The sequence below is a fragment of the Crocuta crocuta genome, unplaced genomic scaffold, assembly GCF_008692635.1.
Source record: "Crocuta crocuta isolate KB4526 unplaced genomic scaffold, BGI_CrCroc_1.0 scaffold383, whole genome shotgun sequence".
Taxonomy (NCBI): domain Eukaryota; kingdom Metazoa; phylum Chordata; class Mammalia; order Carnivora; family Hyaenidae; genus Crocuta; species Crocuta crocuta.
The window spans coordinates 3,541,532-3,564,467 of record NW_027531897.1 but is presented as its reverse complement, the minus strand read 5'-3'; the positions used below and the strand labels follow the sequence as shown (position 1 = coordinate 3,564,467).

General features: G+C 36.3%; 3 protein-coding genes and 1 non-coding gene across 10 annotated transcripts in view; 2 read left to right on the top strand and 2 right to left on the bottom strand.

The window, feature by feature from the left end:
* TRIM23 (tripartite motif containing 23) overlaps positions 1–16,305 on the bottom strand; it is a 39,795-nt gene extending 23,490 nt beyond the window's left edge. The window contains exons 1-6 of the mRNA XM_077773587.1: positions 16,167–16,305; positions 10,598–10,760; positions 9,222–9,343; positions 6,480–6,758; positions 5,733–5,915; positions 3,027–3,242 (exon numbers count right to left, since the gene is read on the bottom strand). Of these exons, the coding sequence (XP_077629713.1) occupies positions 3,027–3,242; positions 5,733–5,915; positions 6,480–6,758; positions 9,222–9,343; positions 10,598–10,760; positions 16,167–16,247 (1,044 nt within the window). The 5' untranslated portion in view covers positions 16,248–16,305. The remainder of the gene's footprint in view (positions 1–3,026; positions 3,243–5,732; positions 5,916–6,479; positions 6,759–9,221; positions 9,344–10,597; positions 10,761–16,166) is intronic.
* On the bottom strand, positions 4,352–4,458 carry LOC144239522 (U6 spliceosomal RNA). Its single transcript, XR_013337449.1, has one exon. It is a non-coding gene; the product is annotated as a U6 spliceosomal RNA (small nuclear RNA).
* A 663-nt stretch (positions 16,306–16,968) lies between the features above and the next one.
* On the top strand, positions 16,969–21,608 carry SHLD3 (shieldin complex subunit 3). Of its 4 annotated transcripts, none has more exons than XM_077773569.1 (2): positions 16,969–17,059; positions 20,713–21,608. In XM_077773569.1, exon 2 carries the CDS (start codon positions 20,772–20,774, stop codon positions 21,525–21,527), a length of 756 nt encoding a protein of 251 aa, XP_077629695.1. In that variant the 5' UTR covers positions 16,969–17,059; positions 20,713–20,771; the 3' UTR covers positions 21,528–21,608. The 4 variants fall into 4 exon arrangements, with proteins under 4 accessions (XP_077629695.1, XP_077629693.1, XP_077629696.1 ...); XM_077773567.1 differs by having other exon boundaries at positions 16,973–17,059; positions 20,657–21,608; XM_077773570.1 differs by lacking the exon at positions 16,969–17,059 and adding an exon at positions 19,194–20,038.
* TRAPPC13 (trafficking protein particle complex subunit 13) overlaps positions 16,979–22,936 on the top strand; it is a 40,532-nt gene continuing 34,574 nt past the window's right edge. For all 4 annotated transcript variants that reach the window (XM_077773565.1, XM_077773564.1, XM_077773563.1 and 1 more), the window contains exon 1: positions 16,979–17,059. In XM_077773565.1, coding sequence (XP_077629691.1) covers positions 17,014–17,059 — 46 coding nt within the window. In that variant the 5' untranslated portion in view covers positions 16,979–17,013. The remainder of the gene's footprint in view (positions 17,060–22,936) is intronic.

Genomic DNA, 22,936 nt, shown 5'->3' with positions numbered 1-22,936 from the left:
TAGATATCCAGAATCTGGACACTTCTCACTGCCACTAGCCAAGCCAGTATTCTCTCTCACATGGAATTCTCCTAACTCCTTCTTTCCTTTAACTCCTTCCTTCCATCTTTGCCCTCCTTAATCCGTTTTTTATACATCAAAGTGATCATTTTAAGATCAAGTCGTTCTTGTCAAAATTTCACAATGGCTTCTCTATTCCAGTGGCCCACAAAGCCTTCATTACATATAATTCCGTATTACTTCTGATTATAGCTCCTATTACTCTCTCCTTCACTTACTGTATTCCAGCCACAGTGGCCTCTTTTGTTGTTCCTGAAATACAGCAAGCCCGGTGTCCTAGGGTTTTTGCTCTAATCGCTTCCTCAGCATAAATATTCTTCCCCATATTAGTGCTTAAATAAACTCCTTGGCCTTTTTTGTTTTTGAGGCTTTGTTCAAATCTCACCTTTTCTTAATGATTTTTACCCTGACTGCTTAATAATGCAGTCTCCTGGACTCCAACACTTTTTCTTTTGTCCTTTGTTCTTACCACTATTTTAACATAAATTTATATAGAATTTAACATAAATTCTATATAATTTACTTATTTAGATATGATTATGCTTTATTATCTTATCTTCTCCTTGCTAGAATGCTAATTCTGTAAGATTATAGCTTTTTGTCTTCTTTACCTGTATATCTCACGTTATCTAGAACGTATCTGGCACACAGTAGGCACTCAAAACTTATTTGCTAAATGAATACACAAATCCTTACCACTTAGCTNAATCATTAAGTTTTGTTCTCAAAATTGATACTAAATGTTTGATGTTCCATCCATTCCTCTGTTCATTTATCTCTATGGTAGGACCTTTTATGAATATTAGTTGGGGAGGGTGCCTGGATGGCTCAGTTGGTTAAGCACCCAACTTTGACTCAGGTCATGATCTCATGGTTCATGAGTTCAAGCCCTGACAGCTCAGAGCCTATAGCACGTTTCAGGTTCTGTGTCTTCATTTCTCTCTGTTCCTCCCTTGCTCACTCTCAAAAATAAATAAATATTTAAAAATATTTTTAATAAAAAAAAAGAATATTGGTTGGGGTTAGAGTTCTATGACCTTAAAAACCAAAGATGATATGAAGAACGATTCTAAGACCCAAACTTCATTTGTATTAACATAGTGAAATAATACCATATCATTAACAATTACCCATCAGTTTGATAAAATATTTCAGAAACTGTAAAATAACCTCCAAATATTTTAGTAACTATAAACATATGTTTTAACAGAATACATATAAAAATACTTTTACATATTCAAGTAAATGAGATCTAAATATAATCCATTTCTGACTTGGCTGGGTAGCTTGATTACCCATCATAAATGAACAAATATTTATTAAGCTCCTTCTATCTAGATACAAAGATGAACAAGATGCATACAGTCAATATCAAGATCGATAAACAATGCATATTATATCATTCAGATTCAATTAGTAGAGAAAAACCACACCAGTTATGCAAAAAGAAAGAATTTACTATGAAGAACTACTAAGTAGGTGTAGTTATTAACTAGGTAACTGAAAGGGTAAAAAGAACTCAGAGATATCATGTGGGAAGCAACTGTAGGAAGCAGCTATCACCCTCAGGACTAGGGGAATAAAAGGCAGATGCTAGAATTATTAGAACTTAGAAACTTACAGTAGAGGCCCGGTGGAGCATAAGCTCAGGTCTCTAAGGCAAGTGGTCTCTTCTCGTGAGCAGTGAAATTCACAGTAACCCCAAGTAAATGGGAATCCATAGGAAACTAAGTCTACTTTCCAGCCTTCCTGTCCTGTCCCCTATTGATGGAGCCTAAATTAACAAGATGCCAGCTGGCAAAGCAGATATGAGGTTTGTAGGATTCCAGTCCCAAAATCCCAGGGCAAAGGAAGAAAAAGAGAACTGAAGCTCAAGGCAATTTAATAAATGGCATACACATCAATTATTATAATTCAACATGATAAGGGCTAAAAAACAGCTAAAGATTTTTGTGGCTACAGCCTCACCACATTCATATAAATCTAATCAGATATTTAAGAGAAAAAGCTTTATAACAGTAGATTGTTGATTTGCAATCAACACAATTACTAGCAATATGTCAATAAAGATAAGTTACACTACAGCTACTGGGAATTCTTACTGTAATAATTACCCTTAGATCACCCATAGAAATGAGTAAGCCTGACACTTTTGCTCAAATAACATTAAATCTAATTTATTTTAAAAGTATATTATATGAGGGCACCTGGGTGGTTCATTGGTTAAGCATCCGACTCTTGATTTTGGCCCAGATCATGATCTCACGGTTCAAGAGATCAAGCCCCACATCAGACTCTGTGTGCTAACAGTGCAGACCCTCCTTGGGATTCTCTTTCCCCCTTCTTTCTGCCCCTCTATTCATGTGTGCATACTTTCTCTAAAAATAAATAGATAAACATTAAAGAAAAAAAAGTAGATCATCTGAAAACTGGTAAAAACAAATTGCGTATGATACCCAATCATCAAAAAAACATAGGATTACTATGATATCAAAGTTAAAAACCAATGAATTAGAGCAGAGATAGGTAGTACATGCTAGAAAGGCATCCAAGAAAAAAGAACAAGCGAGAGTTTCAAAGAAGAGCAAACATTTGAGCTAAACTTTGAAGAAGAATTTCGACTATCAGAAAAGAGAGATATGCCTACCAAGCAGAAAAAAATAGCACATGCTTGGTAAGAACAGTTAAGGGACTTAGCATGACTGAAGAGTAACAAGACATTAAAGAGCTTCTAGAATCCATGGTTTTATGCTGGGGAGGGCACAGGAAGTGGAGGACACTGATATGGTTGGTAAAGCAATTCAAGGTTAGAGACCATATCCTAAGCACAACATTAATGCAGACAGTAACATATAATAATAATATTTATTAATAAAACAGACTCGTGTATACCTCTGATAATTACCTGCTTAACCTTATAAACCCTCAGTCTCAAAATATGTCCTAACCATGTTCAATCTACCTACTTGTTGCAAAGTCTTTTCACAATGAAGACAGGCTGTTGAAACCTGGGACAATAAAATAGTCATATCTTCTTGTTGCTGCCTGAGCCAAATCAGTTTTTCTCGAACATGAGCATCAACAACACTTAGAGCCATTTCTTCTTGACGACACAGAGTTTCATGTAGATCAGAAAAATAAGCTCGGACACATGACCGGGCATTCTCTGCAGTGCCTGGTACCTAAGGAAATAAAAATTGGGTTTAAACACCTTTAACTATAACAAATATTTTATGTGTGAAATAATGAAAATTTAAATACCATCTATGTTCTTAAAAACTGCATAATTGCTATCTCCACACTAGATCTTTCCCCTTAACCACAGATTTTGGACATCCAACTCTTTAAATAACATCTCAAGCAAAACAAGAATACCTAACCTTCAGTCTCTTGCACTGCCAAACCTAGTTTCCTCCATCTCAATAAATGGCAATGCCATCCTCCACATTGTTCAAGCCAAAAAAAACTGGAGTCACCCTTAATACTTCTCTTTCATATCCCATAACAAGTCCCTCAACAAATTCTGACTACAAAACATATCCAAAACAAAATATCCAAAATCTGATCAAGCCTCATTACCTCCACCTCTATCAACCTGATCCATGACACTATTGTGTCTCACTAGATTATTAAAATAGTTCTCTAATTGGTTTCACTAGATCCACTCCTGCCCTTTACAGCGTGTTCTCCACCTAGCAGCCAGATCAGTCCTTTAAAATGTTAAGTCATGGGGCGCCTGGNAAAAAAAAAAAAAAAAAAATCTTCCAGCCTATATGTCAAGGCCCATCTTTAAAAAAAAAAGGAAATATTAAGTCAGAAAGATAACTATTCTTTTCCCCAATACTCTAATGACTTCCCATTCCACTCAGAGTAAATGTCAAAGTCCTTTACAGGGAGCGTTCAAGGACAGACTCCCTGAAAAAGCATCATCTGAGCAAAGATGTAAAGAAGGTAATTATAAGATTACCTTGAAGATTTCTGGCAGAAAGAAAAGCTAGTATCCATAAGACCCTTTGTGATCTCAATGCCTGCTATCCCCTCCTAAATTATTCTACTCTAGCTGCATTTGACCTCACAGGTTTTTTAACTGAAGCATAGTTGACATACAATGTTGTATTAGTTCCAGGTGAACAATAATATGACAATTCTACACATTATTTGGTACTCAGCACACTAAGTGTAGTCACTGTCTGCCATCATACAATGTTATCACAGTATTACAAACTATATTCCCTATGCTGTACTTTTCATTTCTATTACTTATAAGTGGAAGTCTGTACTTCTTAATCCTTAAAAATATGAATACTTCATGAATTTGTAGGTCATCCTCACACAGGCACCATGCTAATCTTTGCTGTATCATTTCAATTTTAGTTTATGTGCTGCCAAAATGAGCACTCTATCTAGCACTCAGATAGTTTCCTAAGTGCAGGAGGCACACTCCAACTTCAGGGCCTTTGTACTTGCTCTTCTCTCTGCCTGGAATATTCTTACCCAAATATTAGCATGGTTCCTTTTTAATCTGCTTTAGGTCTTTGCTCAATGTCCCTTTCTCAGGAAGACTATCCAGCAACACCCCTTATAACACTCCACAGCACTTAACATACTTTTGCCATGAGTACTGACCCTTTTTCCAGATTAGAATGTAAACTACAAAGGCTGAGCTTTTTGGCAGTGTCTTCTTAGCTATAACAATGCTAAAACAGCATCTAGCTATTTTATGTGTTCCATAAATATTCACTGAAGGAATAAAGTATTTCCACTCTACCACAAAATGTCCAATAGAACCTTCAATGATGATGGATACATTCTATATCTGTGTGGTCCAAAACGGTAGCCATTAGCTATATGTACTTGAATATATTTGAAACGTAGCTAGTGAAAATGAAAAATGAAATTTTGTATTTTATTTGATTTTTAAATAACTTATTTATTATATTATTATTATTTTGAGACAGAGTAAAAGAGAGAATCTTCAGCAGGTTCCACATTCATTGCAGAGTTGGACAAAGGGCTCAATCCCATGAACCACAAGGTCATGAACTGAGCAGAAAATCAAGAGTCAAATGCCTAACCAACCGAGCCACCCAGGAGCCCCTAAGAACAATCTTTCTTAATGCAATCTGATTATATCATTCTTATGCTAATTCTTCAGTGGCTCATCACTGCCCTTAAAATTAAGTCCAACCTCTTTAACATGGCTAATAAGATCCTCCATGATTTGGCCCTTAACTCTCCAACCTTTTCTCTTGCCCTGTCCCATCCAATATTCAAAGTTTCAAGTGTAGTGAACTGAGTTGTTTCTATAGTATGTCCAATGCTTCCCTCTCTGGGTCAACTCATTCCCCACCCCACTCTTCTCCCTGACTAAATTTCTTCAAATTTCAGTTTAGACATCACATATTCCAGGAAGCCTTCCCTGACTCAGCTAAATTATTGCCACTCTTATCACTGCCAGGGCATCCTGTACTTCCCCTACAAAATAGTTACCACATTGAAACTATCTCTGTTTCATGATGGATTAGAAATTCCATGAAGGCAAAGCCTTTTTATAAAACTTATTTTCAGGGACTAGTGCAGGACTACCACAATGTAACTGCTCAATAAATTAAAAAAATGAAAAGGTGAGAAGTACAAAGGGTAAGAGGGTAAAGAAGAAAAAAATTCCATACATGTTCTGTGTGGGCCATTCCAATTCCGTCTTCCACTATTTGTTCTCCTCCTTCAATGTGCTGAACAATTCCAACTAATTTTCTGGAATAATCTGAGATTTCCTCAGTGAAGGTCCGTATGCAGTGAGCCATATCTAAAATTGATGCTCGGATCTGGTTAGCTTCTGGTTCCAATACTGAATGCTAAAATGCAACACAATCATAGAAAAGAACTCATGGTATTGACTAACAATATAAAACGCTATTTAAATCATTTCTATAGTAATAAAAAGGATCAGTCTCAAGTGGCTTGTGTAACACATTTACAAAAGCACAAGATGCTAAATACTAATTTACCTTCTGAAAAATATTTATCCTTCAAAGAAATAATTTAAAATTTGGGAGTCCATTTATTGCTAAATAAGAATACAAGAGACTCACTTTATGATTTTACCATAAACATTAGTCCATCAAAAGACATAAAAATTGTCAAAACAATCCAGTTCATTATGAAAACATGCACACAGAGAAAAGAACTTTTGTTTCCTGCTGAAAGCTATTTTTCAATGAAGAAAGAATTATCAAGACTCTGAAATCTGTTATGACATTTAGAAATTGAATCTCTCATTTCTTTTCATGCTACCAAGCTCAACTCATTCATCACTGAACTCTTCTTCAATCCCTACTTGGCAGAAAGAACCAAGTCAATGGAAATGAATGGTAAGTTGGTAAACCAGATAGAGTCATCCAGTCTAATTATATTCATACCTTGTGACCTTGGTGTTTTCCATACTCTTTGCAGACACAGCACATTAGTGGACTAGTCTGACAGCCTTCTTCCAAGCAAACAAACTCAATGGCGTGTACCTGATGCTGAGAGCACATGGTTTTCTCATGAGGTTTATCAGCCAGAGGCACTCGTCTGTGCTTTGCTAATGTCTTTGTAGAATGAGTAACTTGAGAACACTCTGAGCACAAGTGAGTTGCACACACAGTGCAATATACAGATGCAACGTGAGCTTCATCTTCATCACAACGAATGATACTCTGATAAACAAAAAATTAATGTCTTCAAACTGAACCTCCATCATTACAACATGACAAATTTTAAAATATAAAAGCTCATAATCCTTTCTTTTCCATAATATTTTCTTAACTGACCCAGCTTTATATATGAAAATATACTGGTAATCATTAAGTAAAAATGTCATTTACTACTCACCTAAGAAAGTATTTATTTTGTTGTTATTGTTGTTTTTAATAGTTCATTTATTTGAGAGAGTGCCCATGTATGTGGACACAATCAGCAGAGAGACAGAAAGAAAGAAAGGGAGAGAATCTAAAGCAGGCTCTGTACTGTCAGTGAAGAGCACTATACAGAGCTCGATCTCACGAACTGTGGGATCGTGACCTGAGCCAACATCTAGAGTCCAATGCATAACCAACTGAGTCACTCAGACACTCCAAAAGTATTCATTTCTACAGGTAAGTGAGAAGCTATTTCCAAAACTGATTATCAATCCATGCTATGAATTTGAGGCCAAAAATGAAACTATCCTCATAGACTTACAACTTACAGTCAGTGTAAAGATATCTTCTAGGAAATCCCTCAGTTTATATGCAAGAAACTGAAACTAGAGGCTAGAAATCTCTTTTTTTTTTAGAAATCTTTTAAAACTAAAAAAGAAGCCTGATAATAAATATATCCCCAGTGCTCTATTTTTTAATCTTTTTAAGATTTGATTTTGAAGTAATCTCTATATCCAACACGGGGCTCAAACTTACCATAACCCTGAGAACAAGATTTGCATGCTTCACCAAGTGAACCAGCCAGGCTCCCCAGTACTTTCAATACCACTTATCATGGTCACGTAGAGGAAGAAGAGTAGTGCAAAGGCTATTTTAAGAACCAAAAGCATGCATGAGAATCAGATCCAAAGCTTTTAAAAACACAGATGCCCAGACTTTAACCTATGAAATTCCAATAGGTTGTAGATGAGGCCTAACCTGTGTATTTTTTTCTAAAACTTCATAGGTGCATTCACTGCATAATCCTGGCTGGAAAAGCACTAATTTAAGCTAGTTAGAAAAAAAAAAAAAAAAAAAAAAAAACCTATGTTATATTTAAGCTCTTAATATCATTTCTCATTTTCATGAATTACTAAAAAAGCATTTTGACCTGAATAACTTTATATAACAGATAATCAAGAATGCTTTGAAAACTTATGCCTAATATTAAAAGGCCATAACTGAGAGCAATTTGGCATCAATTATTCCAGAAATAAAAATTAAAAAAAAAAACAATGGTATCATTAATTATCATATTAAATTAAAAAAGGAACCCAAAGTTAAATGTGTTTTGTTTGGGATGCCTGGGTGGCTCAGTTGGTTAAGCATCCAACTTCAGCTCAGGTCATGATCTCACGGTCTGTGGGTTCACGCCTCGCGTCAGGCACTGTGCTGACAGCTCAGAGTCTGGAGCCTGCTTCAGATTCTGGGTCTCCCTCCCTCTCTGCCCCTCCCCCGCTCACGCTCTGTCTCTCTCAAAATAAAATAAAGACATAAAAAAAGTTTTAAAAAAATGTGTTTTGTTTGCAATTATGAGTAACACATACAAGTAAAATAAAAAATTCATGTCTTCTATTTTTTAGACATGACAAATAATTTACAAGAACAACATTAGATAATATTCTAATGTCTTTTGAAAGATAAAAGATACAGCATGTGAAAGAGGTGTAAAAATTTTAGGAAACAGTGCTCCAGTTTGAAATTCACTTCAGTGATTCACTTTACATAAAGAAACCGTGACCAATAAAAGTAGAAATCAATCTGACATTTGTTTCCTTGATTCTAAACCTATGGCTTTAAAGTTGATCACCAAAATTGTTACCTGTTATTTACTACAAATATTCTTATATCCAAGACAGTATATGAGCTATGTAAACAAGTAAGTGTAAAAACTGTATTTTAACCTGTGTTAATGGGCTGTATCCTAATATTTACTGGATGACCAGCCTGTTGGATAAATAGAGTGTATTTACACATTTAAACTTTTCATGAAGATATATATAGTCGTAATTTCCTCAGGCGCTACTGCTATCTTTAAGGCATCTGGCCTCTACACTGAATGGCCTCTTTGATGGAATTCCTCCATCTTTTTTTGTGCTACACTGTTTACTGTTGATTCACTTTTGCATCCTCTGGTTTAATGTAGTTTCCACTTCTATCTTACTGTTCCATAACCTTCTTATTCTGACTTTATCCTTGGATAGAACTGAATTATAATAAGGAGATAAGTTTACACATAAAACATACTTTGGGTATAATATTTTCAGAGAATTCAAACTTTACTTTCTATTCAGTTGGGAATATTATTTCCTATAAAACCGTAATGTAATGAAAAGGTGTGTTTCTGGATTACTATCTGCTGGAGCAAGTGAAGTAAGATTATGTTTATATTTTAAAATAAAAGAAAAAATTCAGGCTCATAATAACAAATTCAGTCAATACCTCTCCAGAGATCCCAATGGCTTCTTCTGCAACTCCATATTGACCAATATGTCCATTCTGCAGGCGTTCCAAAAGCTCCAATAAAGCAAAATTTTTTTTCAACCCCCAAACACCTGAATCTCCTAAAACAAATATAAAAATAAAAACTGAATCTAACAAAATGACATATTAATTTTACCTCATACCTTAATAGTAATTTCCCATATATTTTAATCATTAATATCATTAATAATGTGTAAATTTTCAAAATTCAAATTTTCCCTAATTTCTTTTTAGGCTAGACTACTGTCTTTTTAAAATTTTCTTTAAAACACAGAAACTCCTTAGGTGCCTGGGTCAACTAAGCATCCCACTCTTGACTTCAGCTCAGGTCATGATCTCATGGTTTTTGAGATCCAGCCCCAAGCAGCGCTCTGCACTGATGGCACAGAGCTTGCTTGGGATTCTCTCCTTCCCTCTTTCTGCCCTTCCCCTAATCATGCTTTCTCTCAAAATAAACAATTTCTTAAAAACCTCAGCATTCTTTTTTTTTTTAAGTTTATTTATTTATATTTGAGAGACACAGAGAAAGTGTGGGTGAGCAAGGACAGAAGGATAAGAGAGAGAGAGGGAGGGAGAGAAACCCAAGCAGGCTCCGTACTGTCAGCCCAGAGGCCAATGCAGGGCTCGATTCCACAAAATGTGAGAACATGACCTGAGCTGAAATCAAGAGTGGGATGCCTAACTGACTGAGTCACCCAGGCGCTCCAACTCCTCAGCATTCTAAATAAAACATACTTTAAAGTTCTACTATTTTTCTACCATTTAACTTTATAAATACTAGTTTGTCACTGACTTTAACTACCTATGTTAAAACAAGTGCTTTGAAATACTTTTTACAGAAACATCCAGTAAAAAATACATTTTCCCTTGCAACACAAGATAACTTCCACACGTGTGTGTGTGGGGGTGTGTGTGTGTGTGTGTGTGTAGTTATCTATAGTTATGTAGCCTTTATCTGAAACAAAACTTACATACGCCAATATTCACTCTCACAGTGTGCAACACACATTTTTTGTTTCGTTTCTTCCTTTAGAAAGCCTGTTNGAGTGTTATGTGGAAACTAATATGACAATAAACTATTTGTAAAAAAAAAAAGAAAGCCTGTTCACAACCAATTAGATTTCATAACTACAAATTAGTTAAGATTCGTGTTTGAAAACCACTGTATAAAATATACATTCAACCTAAAATAACTCCTCTAAGTAACTGAAGATAATACTTTTCCATACTTCTCATCTAACCTAGAACCCTACAGTAATCAATGACTATACAAACTCCTTTTAACACAGAGAAACCAAACAATTTTCAATCTTAAATACAATATATTTTCCTACCCAGATCTGTTACTTGTCGATCAAAAGGACAACGGATTGCTCTTCCATGAAGAGGCAGGCGGGTAAGACAGTCATGGCAGACTGTGTGGCCACAAAGCAGAAGGCGAGGAACTTTGTCTCCTTGCAAAGAAAAGACATCTTCACAAACTCCACACTCCAGCACCTATAATTGACAAGGAAATATGTGCTCTTTAAATGATTTTAAAACTACACATACTTTAGGCTAAAAGAAACCCTTGATCTAATATATTAGATTAATCTAAGTGACTTTATTTCTTCATGAAAAAAACATTCTAGATGTAAAACCTTCAATCATATTTTTAGCACATCATCTAACAGACCCTACCAAAACTATAACATAATGAAATCTCCTTGAAATGTGAAGTATTAGGGACGCAAATAATGTAAATTAATATCATCTTTATCTCTTGAAACTTATGACTTGATTCATTATATCTGAATCTGTATACTATATAATTCCACCAAAGTTGGGTTCTTAAACAATTTCTCTGAAATTACCTAGCCTCCAAAAAACCATCATTAATTTTAATAAAAATAATTTGAAATATGAACTAGGGTGACAACCTTTATAAATAATAAAGAACCTGTTCAGAAAAGACTATAGGTTTCAAGTATCTTTTAGTATTTGTTTACATTATATAATGTAAAGACAATCAATCAGTTAAGACAAATTTAAATTCCTTGTTCTTAGTTAATAAATAATGCCGCTTGGTTAGAAAATATTTTGCCTACATAGTTCGTTACAGGCACATGACTTGCCCAAGGCCATACAATCAAAGTAAAGGCAACAAGAATCAGCTTATTCTGAGTCCCAAGAGCATGAGTTTGTTTTATAATTAAGTCAACAAACTATATTTTTATTAATGAAGTACTGTTAGTACCGTTACTTCCCAATATATCTGAAGTGTTTCATAATTTTAATTTATTTTTTAAAAATGCCCACATTGAATAATTATTCCACAAACTCCTATGTCTGCCATCCATGGCCTACTACAATCTGGCCTCTGTCTATTGCTTCCCTGCAACCCCCTTCACACTGTTCTCAAACTGTATCAAATAATATGTAGTTCTTAGAACAGGACAAACTGTTTTTGCCTCTTTCTTTATGGTAAGGAAATAGTTAAACAGACATTTTAACATTAATAAACTAACAAGTTTCTAAACAACTTTATCTCTCAGTCTACCGAAACAGCTCAGTCCAAATTAAATGAGCACACTATCCCTTGGGCCATCATGCACCATGGATAAGTATTTATCTTAACACCCAAAGCACCCAAAGCACTTTAATTCCATTAAAGTGGCTTTTCAGCCTGCCTTTCCCTCTTAGACCAAAAAGCCCTCAGAAACAGGGCATTCCAAACAACCAACCACTGGTGTGCTTATATAAATAATCTGACAAAATAAGAATTTTTAAAAAGAGGGGAGCCACCTAGGTGGCTCAGTAGGTTAAACATCCAACTTTGGCTCAGGTCAGGATCTCATGGTTCTTGAGTTCAAGCTCTGCATCAGGCTCTGTACTGACAGTACAGGGCCTGCTTGGGACTCTCGTTCTCCCGCTTTCTCTACCCCTCCCCCATTTGTGCTTTCTCTTATCTCAAAATAAATAAATAAACTTAAAAAAATTGTTTTAAATAGTTCAGCCCAACCACTATCCCCCAATAATTAAACAATGAAAGGTCAAAATCAGAAAATGCTTAGTGGAAATCACACTTAATATATTAAAAATATTAGCTCTGTAATTAATTGGGACTAAGTGCATGAAATACGAACATTTTTCACTGTAAATTCATACTTTATAATTGGCTTGTATCCCAGTATGGTTCAAGAGTCTTAAGTGTAACACATAGTTCACAGAAAGACATGAAAACAGCTCTTTAAATATATGAAAAGATGTCCAATCCCATTAAAAAAACTTTGAAATGCAATTAAACTTAAAACCAATATACTGTTTTCAGATGAGATCAAACAGGTTGATAACCCTGTGTTGTGCAGGTGAAAGGGTGGGAAAGCAGGTATTCTTTTTTTTTTTTTTTTTAAGAGAGGGTGCACTAGCAGGGGAGAGGAGCAGAGAGAGAAAGAGAGATATGGGGAGGGGGGAGGGAGAGGGAGGGAAAGGAGGGAGAGAGAAAGAGAGAGAGAATATCTCAAACAGGCTCCACACTAAGCACAGAGCTCGACATGGGGCTGGATCCCATGATCCCAGGATCATGACCTGAGCCAATATCAAAAGTGGGATGCTCAACTGAATGAGCTACCTAGGCACCCTGGAAAGAAAATATTCTTATATGTTGGTGAGTGCTGTGAAATGCTCACTGACTAATATATAGGCTTTATGAAAACCAATTTGGTAATACCTATTAAAAGTTTACCTACCTTAGTAATTCTTCTTTTTTAAATTTTTTAATGTTTATTTTTGAGACAGAGAATGAAAGAGAGTGGGGGAGGGGTGAGGGAAGGAAGAGGACAGAGGATCTGAAGCAGGCTCCAGGCTAAGTGGTGAGAGTAGAGACCCCAAAACAGGGCTCAAACTCATGAACTGTGTGATCCTAACCTGAGCTGAAGTCAGACACTTAGGCGACTAAGTCACCCAGGCACCCCTACATAGCTTAGTAATTGTATTTCCAGGAATATCTCCTACAAATATATTACGCATGTGTGAAGTAGTCTCTGTGTTATTCCTTACAGCACTATTTGCATTTGCAAAAGATTAGAAACAAAGTAAATATATACCAATACAGACTAGAAAATATAGTATATTCATATACTGCAAACTATGCAGTCTATGGAGAAAGAGGAAGTTTTTATGAACACAATGATTTGTTATAAATAAAACAAAGCAAAAAATGATACATAGAATATACCTATTACATAAAACTGTGGAGAGAAAAAGCATATATTTACATATATTTTTATACAGGCATACTATCTTTCAGGCAGGCGATACAGGAAACTAATTACACTACAATAGTGGTTCCCTATCAAGAAGAGAAATAACTGGGAACAGTTACACATAAATTATATTATATACACACACTTAAATTTATTCTACCTTTAAACAAGGCAGTAAAGAATTTTTATTTAAACATCCTCACTTAAGTATCAAATTCAATCAAATACAGAAAAGATACAACACAATTAGATATAAAATAAATGCAACATTTTTTAATAAATTTCTTGCTATTAAATTTTACTTAGTCCATTCATACCTTATATCTATGACCCCATAATTACACAAGATAAAAAAAAACTTAAGTTTCTACCAGAGATTTTTTTTTCAAAAAAGCACTAGTAACACACCACTGATTTATAAACCAAACATGGGTCCAAAACACAGTGATTAGATTATTTCACATCAACTCAGTAACAAGAGAGTAAGAAATTCTTTCTTCAATATTTATCATGAGGAAATGTGGCTAATAGCCCAAGAAATTAAGTCCTAGATAAGAAAAAAGCCCTTAATTTTATAAACTTCACAAATATGCCAAGGAGAGCTTCAAACTTGCTACATGTAAATCAAATTTTAATAAATCAAACCATATTTTAGAAGTGCTAAGAAGACTTGTTCGTCCAAAGAAATTTTCCTGGTTCCTTTTTTCCCTTTTTTGAATGTAATTCAAGAATATCAGATTTTTATCTTTGAGATTTCTAATGAAAAAACCACGCCATTATCAACTTGGTCATTAAACAAGTCATTTTACTTATTAGCATTATATACTTCAACTTTCACCTTCCAATGAATACTTTCTGCTTTTGTCTATGAAAATGACAATGAGTTTGTTTGGTTTTTTAACTTATGCCACCATACTCCCTACAAATTACAGCATAAAGATCTTGCCAAAAAGGACTATCCTACTGCACGGCTCAGGCACATTTTACATATAAAGATAAAAATGAGGGGTACCTGGGTGGTCCAGTCAGTTAAATGTCCGACTTCAGTTCAGGTCATGATCTGTTTGTGAGCTGGAGCCCACCCTGCATTGGGCTTGCTGTGCAGCCCACTTAAGATCCTCTGTCCTACTCTGTGTTTGCCCCTCCCCCATACACACTCTCTCTCAAAACTGATTAAATATTAAAAAAATAATAAAAATGAACAAAGAGAAACTCTAACATATCAAACTCTATGCTGTAATAAATTTGAGTTTTATCAGATGTTAGTAAATTTTTGAGATTTTAAGGCAACTAGGGTAACAAAGAAAGGTATATACAGTAATAATATCCATTCTAACTACAACTTATTGATTCAAGTTAATTCACAAAATAATCCTGAGGTATTCCCTACTTAAAGCACAAATCAATAAATAAATGCTCAACCATACAACATGCCTAACAGGGCTCCCTCTGTATCTCAGATATGCTGTGTACCTTCAGAATAACTTCATTAATAATATAAAGGTGAGATGAATCAAAATCCACCAATATTGATTGTTAATATACTTGTAACCAGAAATTTATCATTTGTTGTCATCTAAAACCAACATTCGGTGAGAAATTATTGGTGCCTATTATCCAAGATCTTAAAAGAACATCAGCTATTATCTGCTACAGTAGTTCTCAACCCTAGTTGCACATTCAAATCACTTCTGGAAATGTAGAAAAATATACTTATGTCAGGTTAATCAGAACTGGGGGAGGAAGAGTGCATTAGGGTGTTTTTTTTTTCTTTTAAATCCTGTTATTCTAATATGTAGCCACTAATGAGAAATAACAATGACTGAGATTACTATAATCCTGAAAGTTTTCTACAAACGACTGAGATCGCTTCTTTCCATATCTTTCCACACCTATATAGTGAAAGGGAAACGTGAATTCCACATAATTCAACTCATTTTTTAGCCAATGCATCTTGAAGCATTTAAGCATAGTGTAATTTTAAACCTCAAGCATAGGTAACTGGTATACCTTAACGGTAATGCCCAGCCATGCTGCTACTGGGAGACTTCGCAAGTGCTGAAAGACTGTACTACCAAGACAGGAGGGGGACAGATCAACCAGTAATACACGCCTGGTTTTAGAATTAGTGCGATAATGAAAATAAGACATTAAATGCAGTCAGCCCTGGCTCCATCACATACTGTGTTAACCCAAACCTGAGTGTCATCACCTGTTTAATGGTAATTATCATATACCCTATAAGTAGATATTAACGAGCTACAATACTTAACATAGCACCTAGCGACAATAATGGCTCAATTTAATAAAAATAAGCCAACGCCTGTTGAACATGACTAACAGCAGAGGATCTAGGGAAAGACCGGCCGAAGTCAGTCTCACGGGCCCACAAGCTCTTTTTCATAAACGTCCCCATCGGCGACGTCAAGCAGAGAACTGGTATGAACAGAACACCAGGCAACCTCAAGCCCGCAGATATTTAAAAAAAAAAATTTTTTTTTTTTTTTAAATTGGGGGGTGGGGGGCAAGGCATGTAAAGCAGAGAGGGGCGCAAAGGCCGCGCATCCTGCCCGAAGACGGCCGGGGCGCCGCCGCCAGATCTCAAGGATAAACCGAAGGGAGGCCGAAGGTGGAGAACGGAGCACGCAAGGTCCCTCACCTTCACCACGGCCGTCCCCCGGCTGCCCTGACGGCCACCGTCTAGTCCCGCTCCAGGCTTGTTTACAACCAGGGTAGCCATCCTAGGAGGAGCGGTGCCGCAGAAGCAGCCGTCTCGGCCTTCAACTAAGGGGCGGGGGTAGAACCATCTACCCAGAGGCCTCGGCGCTCGCCGCTGTCGCACAGGCGCAGTACGACGCGGGGCTCTGCTGAGCTGACCTCAGAGCTCCTCCCCCTGCCAGTCACTAGCTCTTGGGAAGCCTATCCGTGTGTATAAACGCTTTGCTGTTTTTATCGCTGTTATTTAGGAGACTGCAGCTTATGGAATGAATAAATTAAAGAAAAAAAGAAAGGATAAAGCAAGAAGTAACGTTTTGGAGTGAAACTCCCGTTTTAGAAACGATCGCTTCCTAATTGGAGACTAGACGTGAGGACTACGGGAGACTACATCTCCCTGCATGCAGTTTGGTTTTTGTTTAAACTACAAATCCCAGGATGCCATACTAGTTTTGGGTTTTGTTTTTTTTTTCCTCCTACTCCGCCTTGTAGGTATTTGTGGGGCCCTGTACTGTCAGCGAGGAGTGGTTTCCTGAAGACGCGATGTGTGATCGTGGCTGGAAAACAGAAAAGTATTTTATGTATAAATCTCCAAGAAGCAAGATATGGCTTTGGTGAAAAGAAGCTGTTGAGTACGTAAAGGACGTGGTAAGAAGAAAATTTAAGGCACCACCAGCAGAAACTGTTGGGTGTGCACTTGATCTTCCCGAACGTACGTTGCACTGTTTTCTTCCGGGCTGCGTTGAACCTCTTCAGCTGCCGTAGGCAGTGGGTCGAAAGTGCCGGTCAAAATGGAAGTGAATCCCCCCAAACAGGAGCACCTGCTGGCCCTGAAAGGTAAACTTTACGAACCCGACTACTCTGTTTTCTTTTCTCTCGCTAGTTCTCGAAGCCTTTGCCACCCAGGCCTGGTCCCGGGGATGTCGGCCTCGTCCTTAAAGACCATTAGTGCCTGCGTTCTTGCTTTGTTCTTTGGCGCCGAGCGGAAGGAAGCAATTTTTCTTTGCTTTTTAGGTTTGAGAGACTTCTATTGCATTCTTCTAGAATGTAATAGATATTCCTATAATGTCACTGTGTTATATGCTGCTGCAGTAACCAGACCGGTTTTAGTCAGAGAAGCTAAGAGCCCTGTGACCCAAGATGATGTACAGTAAGCATCTTTAGTGGCTTTTCCTTGTCTCCTGTGTCTTCTTGTGCCACTGACGAAGTTACCAGGCTTCAGTTTGATCTGCAAAATTGATCTAGTTTTAGCATTGCCAAGGGTTTTGAAACAGTACAACAACGTATAGATTTGTTATAACGTACTGCAGTTTACTTCAAAGTGGTGTGGATGTGGGAAAATTTATGCCAATTTTCGTTTTCTGTACAAAGCAAAAAAAATAAATAAAGGTTGATGATGTAATTGTATCATTACTTAGGGAAAACCAAAAGGGCAGGGTTTTTCTGGAATTATTGTTTTCTGAAAACCTTTTATTTAAAATGCTTTCAGCCTTATTTCATCTATTTTCTACTTATACAAATGCACTTATTTCTTGGATGCTCTACTGGATGGTTTCCAATAACTTGTTCAACTGAGCCGTGAAGAGGTTCCATAGACATTTGAATTCAGTTGAATTGCACTTACCTCCCTTTGGCATCCATTTTGAGGGATAATTATCTGTTCCCAGTTATGATGTAATCATCAAACATTCCACAAGCTTATCAGTCTCATTTGTAACATAAAATCATATACTGATAGCTCTGTTTAATAGATCTGTCTCTGACTATAGAACTAAAAAACAGAAATACTAATATAGCAATAGGACCTATAAGCTTAGCCTGAGCAAATAAATTAGACTGAAAGGGGTTCTTTCTGGAGAAAAAGGAAAAAAAACTGTCATGTTCTTTCTTAATCCCATATCAAGCATGTAGAATAGATATTACTTAATATCTTTCATAAATTTAAGAAACTTTTTCAAGATCACAAAACTAGTGATTAAAAGCAGTATTTCCGCAAGGCCTTAACTACATGTTGCCTCCTAATGTTGGAAACTGCATTTTCAGAGAATATTTATCTCACCAACTACTTTGATGGGAAATTGGAACACTTATGTTAGCTGTTAGGTTTGATTTTATGCAAATTGGAAGCTATTTTAAATACAGTTAAATTCCAGTGATAGGGAAGCTAACTGCCATTGGGAATCTGTAGTTTTCTATTATTCTTTATTTTCTGAAACAGAAGATAACCTAGGAAAGAGTATTTTAGCAGCCTAAAAGGACAAGTGCTTTGAAATTTACAGATAGTTTTGGCTTTATTAAAGCTCTCCAGTACCGTTATTCCCCCTTGTTAATCAAGAGTTTTCACAAGTTTTGCGGCACTTGGCTAGCTCAGTCAATGGAGCATACAACTCTTGATTTCAAGTTCAAGCCCAACATTGAGTATAAAGATTACCTAAAAAAAATAAAATCATAAAGTTTATTAAAGAATTTTGACCAGTTTAATTGTACTGATTGCTGGATGACAAGTATATCAACTTATATGATCATTTAAGTTTACTTTCTTATATGTGTAAAAAATTGAGCTGTCACAACTTCATCATCCTCAGAGTACAACACTGAATAATTTCAAACAAAAATAAAATAATTCTCAATGCCATATCTTAAAATGTGAAAATAAAAGGAAGAGGAAAGGAAAAAAATGAAAGCATTATTGTTTTAAGAATATGCTATGTTTAAGGGTGCCTGGGTGGCTCAGTCAGTTAAGCATTTGACTTCAGCTCAGGTCATGATCTCACAGTCCTTGATTTCCAGCCTTGCATCAGACTCTCTGCTGACAGCTGGGAGCCTGGAGCCTGCTTCAGATTCTTTGTCTCCCTATCTCTCTGCCCCTCCCCTGCTCACACTCTGTCTCTCTCACTCTCAAAAATGCATAAATATTAAAAAATAAATAAATGAGGGGGTGCCTGGGTGGCTCAGTTGGTTAAGTGTCCAACTTCAGCTCAGGTCATGGTCTCACGGTTCATGGGTTTGAGCCCCGCTTCGGGCTTTGTGCTTACAGCCAGCTCAGAGCCTGGAGCCTGTTTCAGATTCTGTGTCTCCCCCTCTCTCTGACCCTCCCCTGCTGATGCTCTTTCCTTGTCTCTCTGTCTCTCTCTCTCTCAGAAATAAATAAAAAACAATTAACCAAATTTTTATGTTTACGGGTGCCTGGGTGGCTCATTCGGTTAAGTGTCCAACTTCAGTTCAGGTCATGATCTCATGTGCTGACAGCTCAGAGCCTGGAGCCTGCTTTGGATTCTTTCTTTGTCTCCCTCTCTCAGGCCCTCCCCCACTCACATTCTGTCTCTCTCAGAAATAAACATAAAGAAGAAAAGAATATGCTATGTTTAGATTCATATTAAAAATTACAGGCCTTAAGAATCACACCATTTATAAATTTAAGTTGTTCAATCAGTCACCGCACATTAACAGTAGGCGAAAAGAATCATGATGAAATTAATTACTTCTGACTCTTCAGAATCAGTGATCAAATGAGTATTATGACATCACGACAGTAGTCCCCACCTATGGCCATTCTAGTAGTGGGAGAGTGCCTTCAAGAAGTTCTCTAATGATTTGGGGGAGAAGAGATACAACGTCTCATTTTTTTCTATAGTAACGAGAGTTTGAAAGAGCTTGCGTTTTGGGTCATGCAGCTTTGGAAGCCTGACTGTATGCTGGAACATACTATCAGTGACCCAATTTGGGGCAACATGAAGACTTCTTTGTTCTAAGAGGAAAAAAATAATAAGGTCTAGCCTTCTTGTTCCTCCTCCGAATTGGAATTCGGGAGCCATGGTACTAACATCTTGATACTGTGAAAGTGCCCCATTTATACAAGGACGCTTTTAGCAAAACCAGTTCCTAGCCTGGTTAAACTGCAAAATTTAACTGTTTTCATGTTATTAGTGCCTAGTATTGGGAATGAAAGATCATTAAGTATTATGTCTATGTGTTTGGTAAAATTCATATCATTTTAAATTATAAAATGATCTGTTTTTTCAAGGTATTAAAAATCAATGAGTTTCATTTTCCTCAATGGAGGTCTCGAAGTTTTAAGTATTAGTACATTTTTGTTATCTTCAAATGAATATGATATTCTAAGAATGGATAATTTACCCTTTGTTTCTGCTATAGTCTTAAGATTATTACCTAATATATTAATAACAATACTTATAAATATTTGCATGTTGAGCTGGACATGTTGACTACTAGCAGTTTGAGGCTGACCAGGCATCTAATCCAGATCCCTTATTTTAGTGGACAGAGGGTTTCCGCTTTTGTGATTACATTTACGTTTACCAACAACACTTGATAAAATACCATACTGGGATTGGTTTTTGTTTTTTCTTTTCTCCCTATTTGTGTGTAGGTTATCCCTGCCGTACCTTATTCTTTGCAATACTTCTGCTTTAGGTCCTGATTCCCTCTGATTTGGAAAGAAAGTCTTATAATTATAAATTACATTCTAGTGTTAAGGAGCACGTCTAAGAAATTTTCTCTTCATTAAGAGTGACTGGATTACTGCAGAATGACTACAGAAGTAATATTACATTATCGACCATATGAGAGTGATCCCACACAACTGCCAAAAATTGCAGAGAAAGCACTTCAAGACTTTCCTACACGTCCACTATCAAGATTTATTCCTTGGTTTCCTCATGATGGGTCCAGACTTCCACTCAAACCTAAAAGATCACCACCTCTGATTTCTGAAGAGGCAGCTGAAGATGTGAAACTCTACTTAACCATTTCAGAACATGATGTTAAATCACAGAGTTATGATTGCACAATAGATCTTTTGGAATTTCAGCCTAATTTAAAAAAAAAAAAGCACTTAATCTGGCCATACGCACTGAATGAACAGGCTAATTCTGGAAATCTAAATACACGATCAGAAAAGGGAAGACAACACAAGAAGAGGTTTTGGAGTGTTTCACTTCCCAACAGTAATTGCACTGAAAATATTTTTCCTTTGTCTAAAAAACTGCAAGATAGTTTAAAGGCACTGAATTTGCATTCACTTTATAGGGGAAGATGGACTATAGAGCACACTATTTGTAACAACCAAACTCTGGAAGACATTTGGACAAAACTCAATCAAATTATCAGACACAATGAACTTCCATCTTGTAATGCTACGATTCAGAGACACTTAGGCCAAATATGGGTATTCTGTGATATTAGGTACTGTGAATATGTGGGAAATCTTCTGAAGGGAAGATTAGCTCTTACTGGGAGAATGAATTTATACGTACGTAAATATGGCGTTATTTTTAGTATGTAATGAATTCCAGTCATTGTCAAACAGAAGAATATTCTGAATGAATTGTGATTTGGAATCAATAAATTTTTATGAGTTTTTAAATTTTTTATGACTCTTTTATTTAACCCTTCAGTCATATAGCCTATTCATTTTTAATGTTGTAAAAAGCTGTGTCATAATACGTATAGTTTGTTTCCTAGAAATAAATGACTATCAGGTGAGTTCGTAGGCCTGTCTATTAACTTAAGAACAATGTATACAGGAAGGTGAATCTATGAGGGCATTTAATAAAACACAGCATTTACTCTAGGACAATGATAGCAGTATCTCAATTTTATTTTTCCCTGAAAAGCTGTCTACCTTCAGATAAATGATAACTCTAATTCAATGAAAAAATGATGTGGAGAGTATCATATGAATTTAACTTCATTTACCAACTTACGAAATAACTTAAAAGACCGTTTTTTTGAGAATTTCTAAGATGAGCTCCTGCATAATGATTCACTTTGATATAATGTGCTCAAAATGCCCAGAATTTCAGTTCACAAACTTGAAATCATTCAGGAATTAGATTGGCAAGACTGTAGAATATGGTTAAGAAGATTTCCCTAATTTAATTTTTAAGTTCTTTCCAAGCAAAATGTATACAAGTTGAACTTGGCCCAGTTAAATCGTTTGTAACCTCAGCCTATCTCTTTCATAATTTATTGAGGACTTCTAAAAGTTTTTTGTAAGAAAATAGATGAAACCCGAATTTCATAACTAAATGAACTGTCTGTGTTTTGTGAGGGCCAATGAGAATGGCTCTACACAGGACACTATTTGCTGTGTAGAGTGAATATTTGATTTCTTCCTGGGCTGAAAGTCACATATACTTTTGGCCTCCTTAATTTTTGACTAAGAACCTGATCTAACATTCAGAGCTAAATATAAGACTATCATTTAATTACCTTTTTATCCTTTTGATGGTTGGTTTTGTTTTTTAAATTCCACATAGGAGTTCCTCTGACAGTTTTTTTTTTTTAATGTTTCTTTATGAGAGAGAGAGAGGAGAGAGAGATCACAAGCAAGGGAGGGGCAGAGAGAGAGAGGGAGACACAGAACCCAGCACAGACCCCGGGCTCTGAGCTGTCAGCGCAGAGCTTGAAGTGGGGCTCTAACTGGCAACTGTGAGGTCATGACCTGAGCCAAAGTCGGATGTTCAACCACCGAAACCACCCAGGTGTGTGTCTGCCAGGTTTTTTTTTTTTACACCATTTATTGTTAATTCGCTCTTTACAGCCAACATGATCTGTAATTTTTGAGGCCCATTAATTTGTTGTAAGACAGGAAATACTGCATTTTAAATCTGTATTTGATAGCGGCATACTTGAATCTTCCTTCAAATGATGAGATAGTTTTATATTATTAACAGGGCTTTCCCAGTTGTA